Source organism: Chiroxiphia lanceolata, chromosome 12 (genome assembly GCF_009829145.1).
Source record: "Chiroxiphia lanceolata isolate bChiLan1 chromosome 12, bChiLan1.pri, whole genome shotgun sequence".
NCBI classification, from domain to species: Eukaryota; Metazoa; Chordata; class Aves; order Passeriformes; family Pipridae; genus Chiroxiphia; species Chiroxiphia lanceolata.
The window spans coordinates 2,855,726-2,868,062 of NC_045648.1; the positions used below are offsets into that span (position 1 = coordinate 2,855,726).

General features: G+C 47.0%; 2 protein-coding genes across 3 annotated transcripts in view; one reads left to right on the forward strand and one right to left on the reverse strand.

The window, feature by feature from the left end:
• The first annotated feature begins 275 nt into the window (after window positions 1-275).
• Window positions 276-5,658, forward strand: PARP16 (poly(ADP-ribose) polymerase family member 16). The gene is made up of 6 exons (XM_032700256.1): window positions 276-502; window positions 1,351-1,488; window positions 2,243-2,449; window positions 3,615-3,786; window positions 4,169-4,310; window positions 4,940-5,658. The coding sequence occupies exons 1-6, from the start codon at window positions 311-313 to the stop codon at window positions 5,082-5,084; spliced, it is 996 nt and encodes a 331-aa protein (XP_032556147.1). The 5' UTR covers window positions 276-310; the 3' UTR covers window positions 5,085-5,658.
• LOC116792860 (gonadotropin-releasing hormone II receptor-like) overlaps window positions 5,558-12,337 on the reverse strand; it is a 28,798-nt gene continuing 22,018 nt past the window's right edge. For both annotated transcript variants that reach the window (XM_032700253.1, XM_032700254.1), the window contains 2 exons: window positions 11,692-11,893; window positions 5,558-11,409 (listed from right to left, as the gene is read on the reverse strand). In XM_032700253.1, the coding sequence (XP_032556144.1) occupies window positions 11,003-11,409; window positions 11,692-11,893 (609 nt within the window). In that variant the 3' untranslated portion in view covers window positions 5,558-11,002. The remainder of the gene's footprint in view (window positions 11,410-11,691; window positions 11,894-12,337) is intronic.

Consider the following 12,337-nt stretch of genomic DNA (forward strand, 5'->3'; position numbering starts at 1 on the left):
GGAAGATGCCATTGTCCCCTGTACCCCTCTCTGGTCTCTACCCGAGGCGCCATTCCGCCCGCACCTCCCTTCTCCCCGTCCCCGACGAACGGCCACAGCAGCCGCCCGCCGTCGTTCCCTCCCAGCCGTGCAGACACCGGCAGCGGCCGAGCGGCGCGGGGCGGGCGGCGAAGGCAGCGGGGCGGAGCGGGGCGGAGCGGGGCGGAGCAGCGGGGCCATGGAGCGGCCCCGGCGGCGGAAGGGGCGACGCCTGCGGGGCGGGCGCTGCCGCCGTGTCGGAGCGGCCGGCGCTCGGCAGCCGCCGCCGGGCATGTCACCGCCCGGCCCCCGGCCCGGCGAGGCGGCCGCGGGCGTCGGGGAGGCGGCGCGGCGGGACCTGCTGGCCGCCGACCTGCGGTGCAGCCTGTTCGCCGCCGCGCTGCAGAGCTACAAGCGAGACTCGGCGCTGAGGCCCTTCCCGGGCCGCTACGCCAGCGGCGACACCAAGGACTTCGAGGGGCTGGTGAGCGCCGGGGAGCACCCGCTCCATGGGCGAGTCCGGGCTGCCCGCTAAGGGGAGCGCAGCGGCGCCTCGGGGGCGTGGATGAGGCTGGATGAAGGGTTTATCTAGTCACAGGATCCAGGTTTAACAGCATAGATGGGTTTCTGAGCGATAAACCCGCGCTTGGAAGCGCCAGCGTGGGGGGGTGAAGTAGCGAGCGATGGGTAACAGGTAACGAGAGGATGAGAGGAAGCGTCCTCGAGCTGCCTCAGGGAGGTTTGGATTGGATATTAGGGGAGATTTCTTCGCTGAATGGGTGGGCCACCACTGGAACAGGCTGCCCAGGGAAGTGGTTGAATCAGTGTTTCTGGAAGTGTTCGGAAAACTTGTACATCTGGCGCCTGGGGACGTGGTTTAGTGGTGGGCTTGGCATTGCTGGGTCAGTGGTTGGTCTCGATAATCTTAGACTTAGTGTCTCTGTGATTCTAAGAAGTGTTAGAAGAGCTTTCCCCTACATGAAATTCGAATTAGTATCGAAGAGTTTGCATATTACATGGCCTGAACACCCCTTTATCAGTCCTGCTGCACATACCGCCCTATGACAGCTTGTTTTCTCTCAAGAGTGTGTTTGCTTGTTCCTGTGCACACCCTACAGATACTGCTGGTAAATATAAATATTTGTAACTTCTCTGGTATTTGCTTTCAGAGCAATTGACAAACTTTCCCACAAACTGGATAGAAATGTTTATATCTCAGAACAGAACCTGTTTTTCAGTTTGTTGGGGTGAAATATTGTTTTGTTTTCACTAGAGGTCCCTGTTTAATCACAATGGAATGAAGGAGCTTGTGCTAAATGCCTCTGTTGTTAGCGTGCAGATATCGATGCTCTACCAAGCCTGAAAGAACTTCTGGAGTCTGCTCCAAACACAGAAAAAAGGACCTGGGATCTGTTCAGTTGGATTCTATCATCTAAAGTCTTCACGATACAAAGTACTAAGAAACATGAGGTAAATTTTGAATTCTTAAAGTCTAGATTAGAGTTTGTTATTTTAAGACAAACTTGCACTTCAGAGAGTATTTTCTCCTGCCAAAATTATTTGATTATTATAAGAGCTTGTATATACAGGGGTTGTTTTGTGTGCAAATAAAATTTTCAGGAACACTGGTTGGAAGAAATAGTTATCACTGTCAGTTGTTGATGATGGGCAGTGATTGTAGTTGGTTACTTGCATTAATGTAGCATGTGTGTGAACGTTCTAGACCAAGATAGCCCAACTTGTGTGTCACTGAGAAAGACAACTTTGTCTTCTGCCTTCTGCCCCCAAAATGAAAAGGTTCAGTGCCACTGAGATACTTCTGTAACAGGGATCAAAATAGTTGTAGAGATTAACAGCAAGATGAAAACAACTTCTGTTTTCACTTTTTTTTTCCTCTTCCAAGATCAGCTGATGAATGTATCGTCTGAGTAACCAAAATAGAAATGTGATATCGTCCATACATCATCAAATAATTCATAATCACAGTTCAGGGTTGGGTTTTTTTTTTTTTTTTGGAAAGAAGAATTAGGATTTAACTTTGATAGCAAGAAACTGCCAGAATTTTTACTGTCTGCTTACTCCTTCTGAATTGCGACAGTGTGGAATTCTAACTCAGAAAAGCATAATCAGAATACATCAAGCAATGTGAAGGGACAGGAAACAGAATTTCCACTGAGTAATCTGACCCCATAAACCAACACTGATATTCCTTCCTGTTTTTAAGTACAAGAAGATCCAGGAGCTCACAGGGATGTCTGGGGCTGCAGTTCCTGCTCCAGACTATCTCTTTGAAGTTGTATATTGTGATCAAATGAATACCAAGTTTGCTGAGACCAAGGGAGAGCGGGACCTCATCTATGCCTTCCATGGGAGCCGCCTGGAGAACTTCCATTCCATCCTGCACAACGGCCTGCACTGCCATCTGAACAGGGTGAGGCTCCTGCTATTGGCACTGTCTTCTCTTTGTCACTTGCAGATAGGGACACTTTTTAAAAATAGGCCCAGAATCCTTCTGGGGGTGGGAAATGCGCTGATGATCTTGTGCTGCTGTTTTCACTTCAACGTAGGCCTTAGTGGATGGTTGTGTTGGATTTTCTAGTGCAGCCCAAGGGTAAAAACTGGAAGTGGCATGAAACCCTTTTCTCCAGTGTGACAAATTATGTCTATCCTTTGCTGCTTTGTAAGGAAGTGTAATTCCTCTGAAAGTATTGGCTTGTCTGACAGCCTGCAGCTGGACAGTGCCTGTCCAAAAGGGTGGAGGAGGATAGTGGCTCAGGCATTGTAGAGATTCTCTCTTTCTGCATGGCCTCGTGTTTAGGTCAGCAAAGTTTTAGGTGCTGCTCACAAGTGGAGCCTTCTTTAAATGGCCTGGTTTAGGGAGACATCCCATAGGATTTGCACCTCTTCTGATTTCAGTGGAAAGACAGTTGGAACTCCTCGCTTTTTGTGTCCGCTGTAAGTCAGCTTTGACACAGCACCTGCTTGACCTTCCAGTCAACCTGGACTATGCCTTTTCGCCAGATTCTAGATGAGTAACAGCTTACCGGGTACAATGGATTTACTGGATTAACAATTTTAGCCAGTATGGCAAATCCTCTTATTCCAAGTTTTAAAACACTTTTATTTGAAAGGCGTTCATAACTGAAAAGTATTTCCCTCTTTTCTAGTAAAGCATGGATTTAATCCAAGTAAGGCCTTGCCTTGTTTGGGAAGGCTGGATTATTTAGATGATGACAATCTCAATAAATCAATGAAATGCCTTTTAACAGCAGGGCAGTCATGTTGATGTAAAATACTTATGCTGGCAAATGAAATCCAAATCTGGGAAAGCATGAATCTGTCCACACCAGGGGCTGTGCCAGACAGATAATTTGAGGGATAGGAGAGGGCAGCAGCCCCACCCCGAGGAAGCTGTGCCAGGACAAAAACAGTGCATGTTTTTGTTTGGCCTTTCTGACCAGGCCCAACGCGGGTCAGAAAAGCCTTTCGTAATTTACCTTCAGAAGCAGAACTGTCAGTCTGAAAGCAAAGAACACTTGTATGTTGTTTGAGGTTTGCACTAGAGGATTTTAGGACAGATTTCTGCTCCGTTTCAGACGTCCCTGTTTGGTGAAGGCACCTATCTGACCAGTGACCTGAGCCTGGCTCTGCTCTACAGCCCTCACGGTCTCGGTTGGCAGCGAAGTGCACTGGGCTCTGTCCTCAGCTGTGTGGCTGTTTGTGAGATCATTGACCACCCAGATGTGAAGTGCCAGGTGAAAAAGAAAGGTGAGTCTACTGCAGTAATAACTGTGTAGTAACTACATCTGTGCTTCATGTTGTTTTTCTTTCCCTGTTAATATTAGCAGCTCCTTGAGCACTGGGTGGGAGACCCACCTCCTTGTCACCCTGGTCTGGGCCATAATGTCATCCATACCAAGGATGACTAGGAGTGGTATAGCCTCAGGCAAACTTCTCGGTCTATTCTTGGATGCTGAGGGATTCAGGGGAATACCAAGACTAGATCTTCGGTTATCTCATTCCCATTCTTCTGGTGGGTGTGTATGTGTGTGTTGGTTGCTTGCTTTTTTCACAGCTGCTTGAAGTTCTGTGTATTTTTTTTTGCTTTTCTGTTCCCCCTAAACCCTCTTCTTTTCTCCTCCCAATTCAGATTCAAAAGAAATAGACAGAAAAAGAGCAAGAGTGAAGAACAGTGAAGGGGGGGATGTACCACAGAAATACTTCGTTGTCACAAACAACCAGCTTTTACGAGTTAAATACTTGCTAGTGTATTCACAGAAACAGCATAGGAGGTAAGAGTTCAGCTGTCTAGAGTGATGAGTGTGCTATAACAGCCAGATAAACACTTCTCATTGTTGAAAAGCAACACAAAACAAGCAAAAAAGATACACTGCACTGCCAGAATTTGTTTTCAGCCTATTTCCTATGGAAATGAGGCTTACAGCATCATGTTGCCTCTGTCTCACTCTTTGACATTCTCAGGCTCAGCTAAATTTCCTTTTTCACCAGACCTGTAAGCACTTACTATCTTTGAGAGCTCTAATAATCTATTTGTGGCAGGAGACCAAGAATGAAAGTCTGGTGAGTGTAGCTCTTAAAACTGGGGCAGTTTTAATTCAGCTCTTATCTATCCTGAGTGGCAGCATTCACTCAGCTAATCAACACATGCCTGAGGGCCAGGCAGCTACAGCTCCAAACCACAGGGAAAGGTGTGAACATGGGGAGAAAAGACAGGATTGTGCAGGGAGACTTAGGGAAAAGGGATGTGGTGAAAATCAGGCTTTGTTAGTTACAGGGATTGTGGAACAACTTCCTGGTTTTATTGCATTCTCTTAACCACTTAAAATAATGAAGTCTAAGGTACTCTTTGCCAAGGTATCCATGGATCTCTGACAGAATCCATGCACTTTTCCCTTTTCAGGCCTTCTAGTCAATCTTCCTGGTTCTACATCCACCGTTTTGCCATAATGATGATGCTGTACCTGCTGTTGTTGATAGTGATTGGGGCCAGCAACTCGCCAACCTTCATCTACTACTGGCACAGAATGTTTGACTCAGAGAGATGAATCATCTGAGATAATAAACTGTTATTTTCACCATGTGCCTTAAGAACAGCTGATCTGCAATGCACTGCATCTGTTCCAGAGCTCTGGAAATCGAGGTGCCTGGAGCTTTCCAGTTCTGTCACCCATGTATTAATCCTCACGGCATCTCTTCATTTTTTTCTTATTTCTGTGTTCCTGTGATTCATGAGGATGCCTGGTACAGCTGAAAAGGATCATAGTGGTGCAGCCTAGCATAAACCAATTGTTAAGGGTCCATGGGAAAAAAGGGTATTTAAGATTAATAAAAACAGTGTGGAAACACTCAGGTGTAACTTATTTTCTGTTAAGCTGAGGTATGTTTGCACAACTGGGAAAGGAGAAATTTTCTGTATGTCAGGCGAAGCAACCTGTTAGGAGTCTTATCAGTGTGTCTTCAGAAACTGAATTTAGTGTTTAGCATGTATCCGTGCAGATGGGATCACTTTTAAAACTAACTTTGGCCAGGAACTTTTATATTTGAGCATAATGATTGTAAGAAAACAAAACCAACAAACCAACGAGAAATAAAACAACTGCCAAAATGGAAGAAGTTAAATGGTTTCTAGTATGTTTTTTTTTCCCCTCTGTAGAACATTGTTGTGTTTTAATCCCAGCTGGCAGCTAAGCAGAAATTCAAAGCATAGTCCCTACACTACCTGCTAGGAGGAAAATTCTCTCTAGCCTGGACAAAGCCAGCACAAACATCTACAAGGCTTGTGCTCTCAGCCATGATGTGTCTTGCCCTTGGTTAGCGTGTAGATCAGACAAACTCAGGCTGTTCATCATCAACACTGAGTAAGGATTATTCTTATCAAACTGGGGATTTGTTAGAGAACACATACACAGGTATGCACAAGTTGTGCAACAGACACAGAGCAATACCTTCCACCTCCTCACCAAGTCATTTGTTACACAGCAAACTACAACTACCAGAAACAGAGAAAGGAGCAAAGAACTATCCTCTGATTATTGCCTGGGCATGGAATAACCCCATGAAGACCCAGGGAAGTTGTAGGCAAAGAAAAGCCAGATATGTGCCACAGTTCAGTCTTGATAAACACAAGTTTTCATTGCACAGTGAACCCTAACCACAAAAAAGAAAAAAAATGTCATCACATTTCCAGCAAATGAGTCTGTGATTGCTCTCTTATTCATTAAATATTTCAAAGAAAATCTCTTCTTCTTCTGATGTTGTTCTGGTACCTAACTGCCAGAAATAATGTCCAATCAGGTTTTCTTAACTCAAGGCTGAGAACAAGCTGATTTCCAGAAACCCCTCTTCTTGGTGGCTGGAGCTAGACATATTTATCCCAGTTAATTGTGCTGCCAGAACAAATTTATTTATTCACCATACAACTTGCAAAACAAGAACATTATAATCCAATTCCCCATTGCCTTTTACAGCCCGTTAATAATGCTCAGTGTCAAAGCATGTTGTGGCGCCTCAGCCCAAGAAGTGTCCATGCTAATTATAGCAGTGATTTGCAATTAAAATATACATAAACTTAATAATTTATTGTGTGACAGATTCATCTACTTTATAGTAGTTTACTCCTTGGTATTTCAATGCAGAAACTTGGGGTTTGAGACACGTGGGTCCTGGGAATAGGTGCCCATTTTTGGTCCACCTCAGCATGTTATATTAAATGTTGTGCCATATAAATATGCAAGTCTGGGGGAGGTAGTGGGCCAGTCAGAAAACCTAGAGTATTTGATGCTGGGTAGCTGAAAGCTAGGTACTGGGTAGCTGAAAGCCTTATATATCTGAAAAAACCCCATCTTTTGGAACAGATGGGCTGTTTGGGGCCCTTTGGAAAAGGTGGAGGTTCGGCAGCAGTTGTGGGATGGCTGTCTTCTGGCACTGCAGGGAAAGGCACAAACCTGGGAGCTCCTGAGCCAGATGACAGGAACACAGCAGGGATTTGAAGCTCTTTTCTTAGGGTTTCTTTGCATAGGAAAGCTTCTGAGAGTAAGCAAAAGGAGTAATAATAGCTCCAGGCTATATCCCCAGAGAGAGAAAGCTTTGTGGGGGCTCATGGCAGACATGCACAGTCCAGCTCTGCAATGAGATCAGCAGGTATTAAAGGAAAAAAAAAAAAATCAGCTTTTTCTATCTTTATAAGTTTGAACAGACTCAAAAAAAAAAAAAAGGGGTTGCAGGTAGAGGCTGAGTCCTGATGTAGTGTCTGGAGTGTCCCTTGGAGGGCTCATAGCCCTGTTCCTCACTCCCAGGCCTGCAGGGATGCTGGGCACAGCCTCCTCCGTGCCCCAGCTCCACAGCTGCGGAGCAAGGCAACAGGAAAATATTTTAAATACATCTAAGATGCTCACATTCAACCTAGTGGGCTGGCAAAATACTTAACATCCTACTCCCACGCTTGTTTTCTGTGCTCCCTGCTGATTTCAGCATGTGTTTCCCAACGTGGCGAGGTGCAGTCAGCTGGATTAATGTGGGTATTGTGCTGAGTAACTAACAGTATTATGAATTAACCCCAAGGTTTGTGTTAGCCTCTTAAGCCACTTGCGTGGCTCTTTGAACATGCACAGTGCTATGAAAACACTAACAGGGAATGAATCAGAATTTCCTCCCGAACAAAGGGCTGCTGTGTCTGAAACGGGCGGCCCAGGGTGAGGAGTTGTAAAATATAGAGCTACCTGTGCTTATTAATGTGTTTGTTACATTACTGTGGTGAGTATTAAAGAACTGTTACTGAATCACACAAACCTGATCCTGCTGGGACTGCAAGGAGGAGTGTGGCAGCTGGTGCTTTCTGGTGGGGACGGGCAGGTTTTGTGGGAGGATTTTCCTCCCGTAAGGGGAAATATATAATATATACATAAATATAAGGGGTTTTTTTCACTATATATATGTATGGAGATCTCAGGAGCCAGCTGAAGAGAAGGGCTGTTGGAAACCGGGGGTTTCAGGCAATGTGGGCAGAGAGGGAACCTCTGAAGAAAGGACCACCCCCAGGGTGGGGAGAAGCGAGGCTCTGGGATTCATGCTCCTGGTAAGTGATGCAAAAATCATGTGCTCTCTGCAGTATGAGCAAATTTAAGAAAAGCACAACCAGAAATAGAGGAATATCCAAACCAGGCCTAGCTTTGGTCCACCTGTGACAGGACCCCAACCCAGGTCGATCCCAGCTCACCCAGGGAGGTGCTGCCCACCTGCTCACTCCCCCTTCCCGCATGTAGTGGGCACATGGCTTGGCAGCATGTTCTTCCAGTGACATTTTCCTTCTCTCATGAAAACTGTCACTTTGGGCACCTTGCCCACTCTGCAGGCTTCCCAAAATGTCCATTTGAATACCAGCAACAGGAGGGAAGGTATCAAAGAGGTGGGCAAAAGGAATAGCACTGGAGTGCCCACAAGCATCCCGAGGGATGTGCCATGCTTCCCCTAAGGATCAAAGTATATATACTAGCCAGCATCCCAGTTTTCCTACTCTTCATAGAGGTCTTTTCCAACCTAAAGGATTCTAAGATCATTGAGTCCACCTCAAGCCAAACCTGCTTCAGCCCTCTCACTGTATCCACGGGATGTAAAGAAGAGAAAAGGTGCTTCTTGCTCCTCAGAGAAGATCTCCAAGCTCTCCTGCTGCTGGGCAAGAGAGGACATGTGGTCTTAAGTGCATGAGCAATGCCAGACCTGCTCCCTCTCACTCAGCAAGAAGTGGATGAAGAAAGTTTTCAGTAGGTTGAAGACACTTTCCTGCTCATTGAAGGCTTGCCAGAAAAATCAACACACCTTCAAGTTCTGCCTCCCATCAGCCATCATAAGCAACATATACAGAGAGACCAAAGGAGTGTTGATGAGTATAGCTTCTTCTACTGCCAGCCATCTCCACCACCTTACAAGAGGCCCATTTTTGCCAGCCTGGCATCAGCCAACTCCTGCATTGTGTAATTAACCTTGAGCAGGACGAGCCCAGGAAAGTCATACTGTGATTACTCATCTTGTTGGAGTTTGGATGCTTCCTAAATGGCTCACACTAATCTCCACCAGTTGGTCTGGGCTCCTGCAGTTCTAATTGATTTATTTTTTTTTCTCCTTGGGCAGCACATTTAGCATAAATTGTTAGCATGGGGAAAGGCAAGTGCCCAGCGGCAGACTACAGCTCACCCTGAGCGCTCTGGCTTCCCATGTCCTCATTGCCCAGCTTCAGCCAGCCTGCAAGGACTGCTTACCACCCATCCAGCTTCAATAATTTGTTATCTGGGGCACTGGGAGACCAGTGCAGATCCTTTCTGACTGATGGGAAGCCATCCCCTCTTGGAGACAAGATTGAGAAAAGGCCCCCTCAATGCCCAAGGGAAATTTGCTTTCTTGGGCAGAGATATCTTCCAGCTCCCTACATATGCAGCCACAGCAAGCCAAGAGTTGTTTTTAAAACAAAGCTCTTTCATCCTGATAAAGTCCAGATGCATGTTCAAAGCTGAGGTGGCCACAAAAATAGCCAAGGAAGTGCTTCCTGCCAAGTCCAGAGCTCCTGACTGCCCAAAGTTTCACAAAACTAAAAAAAAAAACAAACAAAAAACAACAACCCACCTGGCTCAAAACTAAATTTCTCTTCAAAAGGAAAAAAAACACATTTAATAACAATCACCAGAGAATGAAAAAAGAAATAATCCACTATTTCTAATTACCTGGAAAGGACAACACAATTGAAAAAACCTATCTCTTCAGTGCATACCCTCCACATTCTCAAGCAACCTTTGGCACAGTGGTAGAGAGCAAATAACCCATCTTACTCACCACAGCTCCACTGACTCCTCCAGAAGCCTCCTTTGCCCTCACAGCACAGCCAAAGACTGCCAGCTCCCACCTGGCACTGATAAGTACTGATGGGCCCCTCCATCCACCAGCTGTTTCCCATCACCTTCCCTGTTGGGACACTTCTGGCATCACCTGTGGGGTGTCTGCACCTGCCCTGCTTGGGCAAAGCCAAGGGGCTGGCACTGGACTGGTATTGGACAAAGCAAATGCATCCAGCAAGTGGTCTGCAGCCTGCCAGCTCGTGCCCTGGGACATGGGGACAGAGAGGTCCAGAGGGGTCCTGGGCAGGGTCATGTCTGGTTGTCACTCTCTGATTACCCCAAACACCCTCCCTCCTGGTCAGCCCTGTGTCCCAAACTGCTGTGTAAGGATGCATCCATACCATCCCCTGCACACCAGAACATGGAACAGGGACTGTTTTCCCTTCTGGTTATCTCCAAAAGGGAGAAGAACCTCCACCCTATACCTATCCCACTGTGGTTCTTTGTACCCTTCTTGTCGAAGCCAATCCATCCCCACAGAACTATTGCCCTTGCATTAGTCAACTCTCAGATGTTTAGATCTTTCCCAGGGCTTGTCACATAGCCATGGGAGAACCAGGCAGGCTCTGAGCCAGGAGATCCGAAATTTCCAGGGAGCTTTTCCTACAATGGGTGGAGAAAACGGAGTAAAAGCCTGTGATTGCACCCTTGCAGCCTCAGGGTGACACCATCCATGCATCTCCACACCGGGGTGTAGCTGCAAGGGGCACTCGAAGACTGGACACCCCACGGACATGTCCCTGGACCACAGAGGACATGGTGAGTCTCCTACCAGGGGTGGATGCTGGAAGTGTGCAGAAGCTTGACCCCAGAATCAGGGGTAGAGCATGCATAGGGTACAAAAAAGATATTTTTCTAGTTGTCACAGGGCTGCCAGAATATGGCAGAATGACCATAAATACTCCCAAATGTTTTTCACCCTGAGTACAGGCAGGAGATGCATTCCCTGTTCCTGGCCAGAGACCCTCACCCACCAAAGCTGGGTGGCAAACCTTATTAGAACAGTCTGTAGAATGATCCTATGGGACAAAGGAGCCCCAAAGCTGTGCCTTCCTTCTCCTTGTGGGTACATCTCTCCATCAGACTGCACTGGCAGTTGTCCCATTGGAGCCCCCTGAGGCCACTCCACCATTTACAGCACCATCCTTGATGTTCTTCTCTGAGGCTGAGATGGGTTTGTGTCTCTTATGCCTGGTGATTGCTGTTTTGATGCCCCTGAGACACAACTGCACATCCTCCCGAAAGGAGGGGGTGTAGAGTCCATAAATGACAGGGTCTGTGCAGGTGTGCAGCAAGCCAAAGAGGAAGAAGCTGTGGTTGACGTACTCTGGCATCTTCTGGATCATGGCTGGCTGGAACCAGTACCACAGGCCCAGGAGGTAGTATGGGGTCCAGCAGATGATGAAGGTGGCAACAATCACTACGGTCATCTTGAGAGTCTTCATGCGTGCCTTGGAGATGTGATCATTTTGACTTCTTGTCAAACCTGCCAGGGAGAGTCAAAGGGATAGTTGGAGATGGGGGGAAACCAGGAGAACACAACCATCTTTGCTTGTGCTTCTGTCAGAGCGGGGAGACTATCTCGTGGTCCGGTCCATGGCCCACAGGAAACAGAAGACAGCAAGTAACAAGGTCAATTAGTTTGTGTAAAACCCCTTAATTGGTTTTTCCTTCAAAGGGTGTGGGGACAGATCAGACAACAACTCCAGGCTGGAGTAGGTTCAGTCATGGAGTCATGATGGACACTAAAGGGCTGGGACCTGCTTACCTTTATTGATCTTTAGCTGCCTACTGATCTCCCAAAGGATCCTGATGTAGCAAACAACCATGACGCTCAGGGGGGTGATGTAGAGGGTGGTGAAGGTGAACATGTTGTAGACAGTTTCCTCCCAGTGCGCCCGGAAGCTCCCGTGTGTGACACACTGGGTGAAGTTCCCTCCTGGAATCGTGTGCAAGTGGAAGAGGAAAAGCTGAAATGGAGAACCAAAGAATTACTCAGAGAGGATTTGGAACAGAGCCTATGTCCTGTGCATGGAGAGCAACTGGGAGAGAGGCTCTGGGCACCTAACTCATGGTTTGGTCAGGATGGATGGGATCTGACAGCTGAGAAATCTTTTCTCACCATAAAGAATGTTATTATGGTCAGGAACTGCTCAGATTCATCTTGGTCTGCTCCAATGTGTTTTGCAGTGGTGCAGTGTGGATTTTTAGGAGAAGATTACCATGTGCACAAGGAATTAAAACATAGTGGACACTGTTTTTCCCCAGCCCTGATGGTGGCACTGAACAGGTGCTGTGAGGGAGGTGCAAAGCAGCCCTGACCACCCAGCACACAACCACGCTGCTTCCCTCAGGCAGAGCCAATCCAGTGGTAGCGGAGTCCATGGATTGGGATGGACTGATTGGGAATCCCT

What these genes read in the sequence shown, in the direction of transcription:
- PARP16 (XM_032700256.1), top strand. Translation starts at nt 311, where the DNA reads ATGTCACCGCCCGGCCCCCGGCCCGGCGAGGCGGCCGCGGGCGTCGGG. An exon ending in GTGCCAGGTGAAAAAGAAAG is followed by an intron (nt 3,787 to 4,168) that starts GTGAGTCTACTG and finishes CTCCCAATTCAG; the next exon opens with ATTCAAAAGAAATAGACAGA. An exon ending in TCACAGAAACAGCATAGGAG is followed by an intron (nt 4,311 to 4,939) that starts GTAAGAGTTCAG and finishes TTCCCTTTTCAG; the next exon opens with GCCTTCTAGTCAATCTTCCT.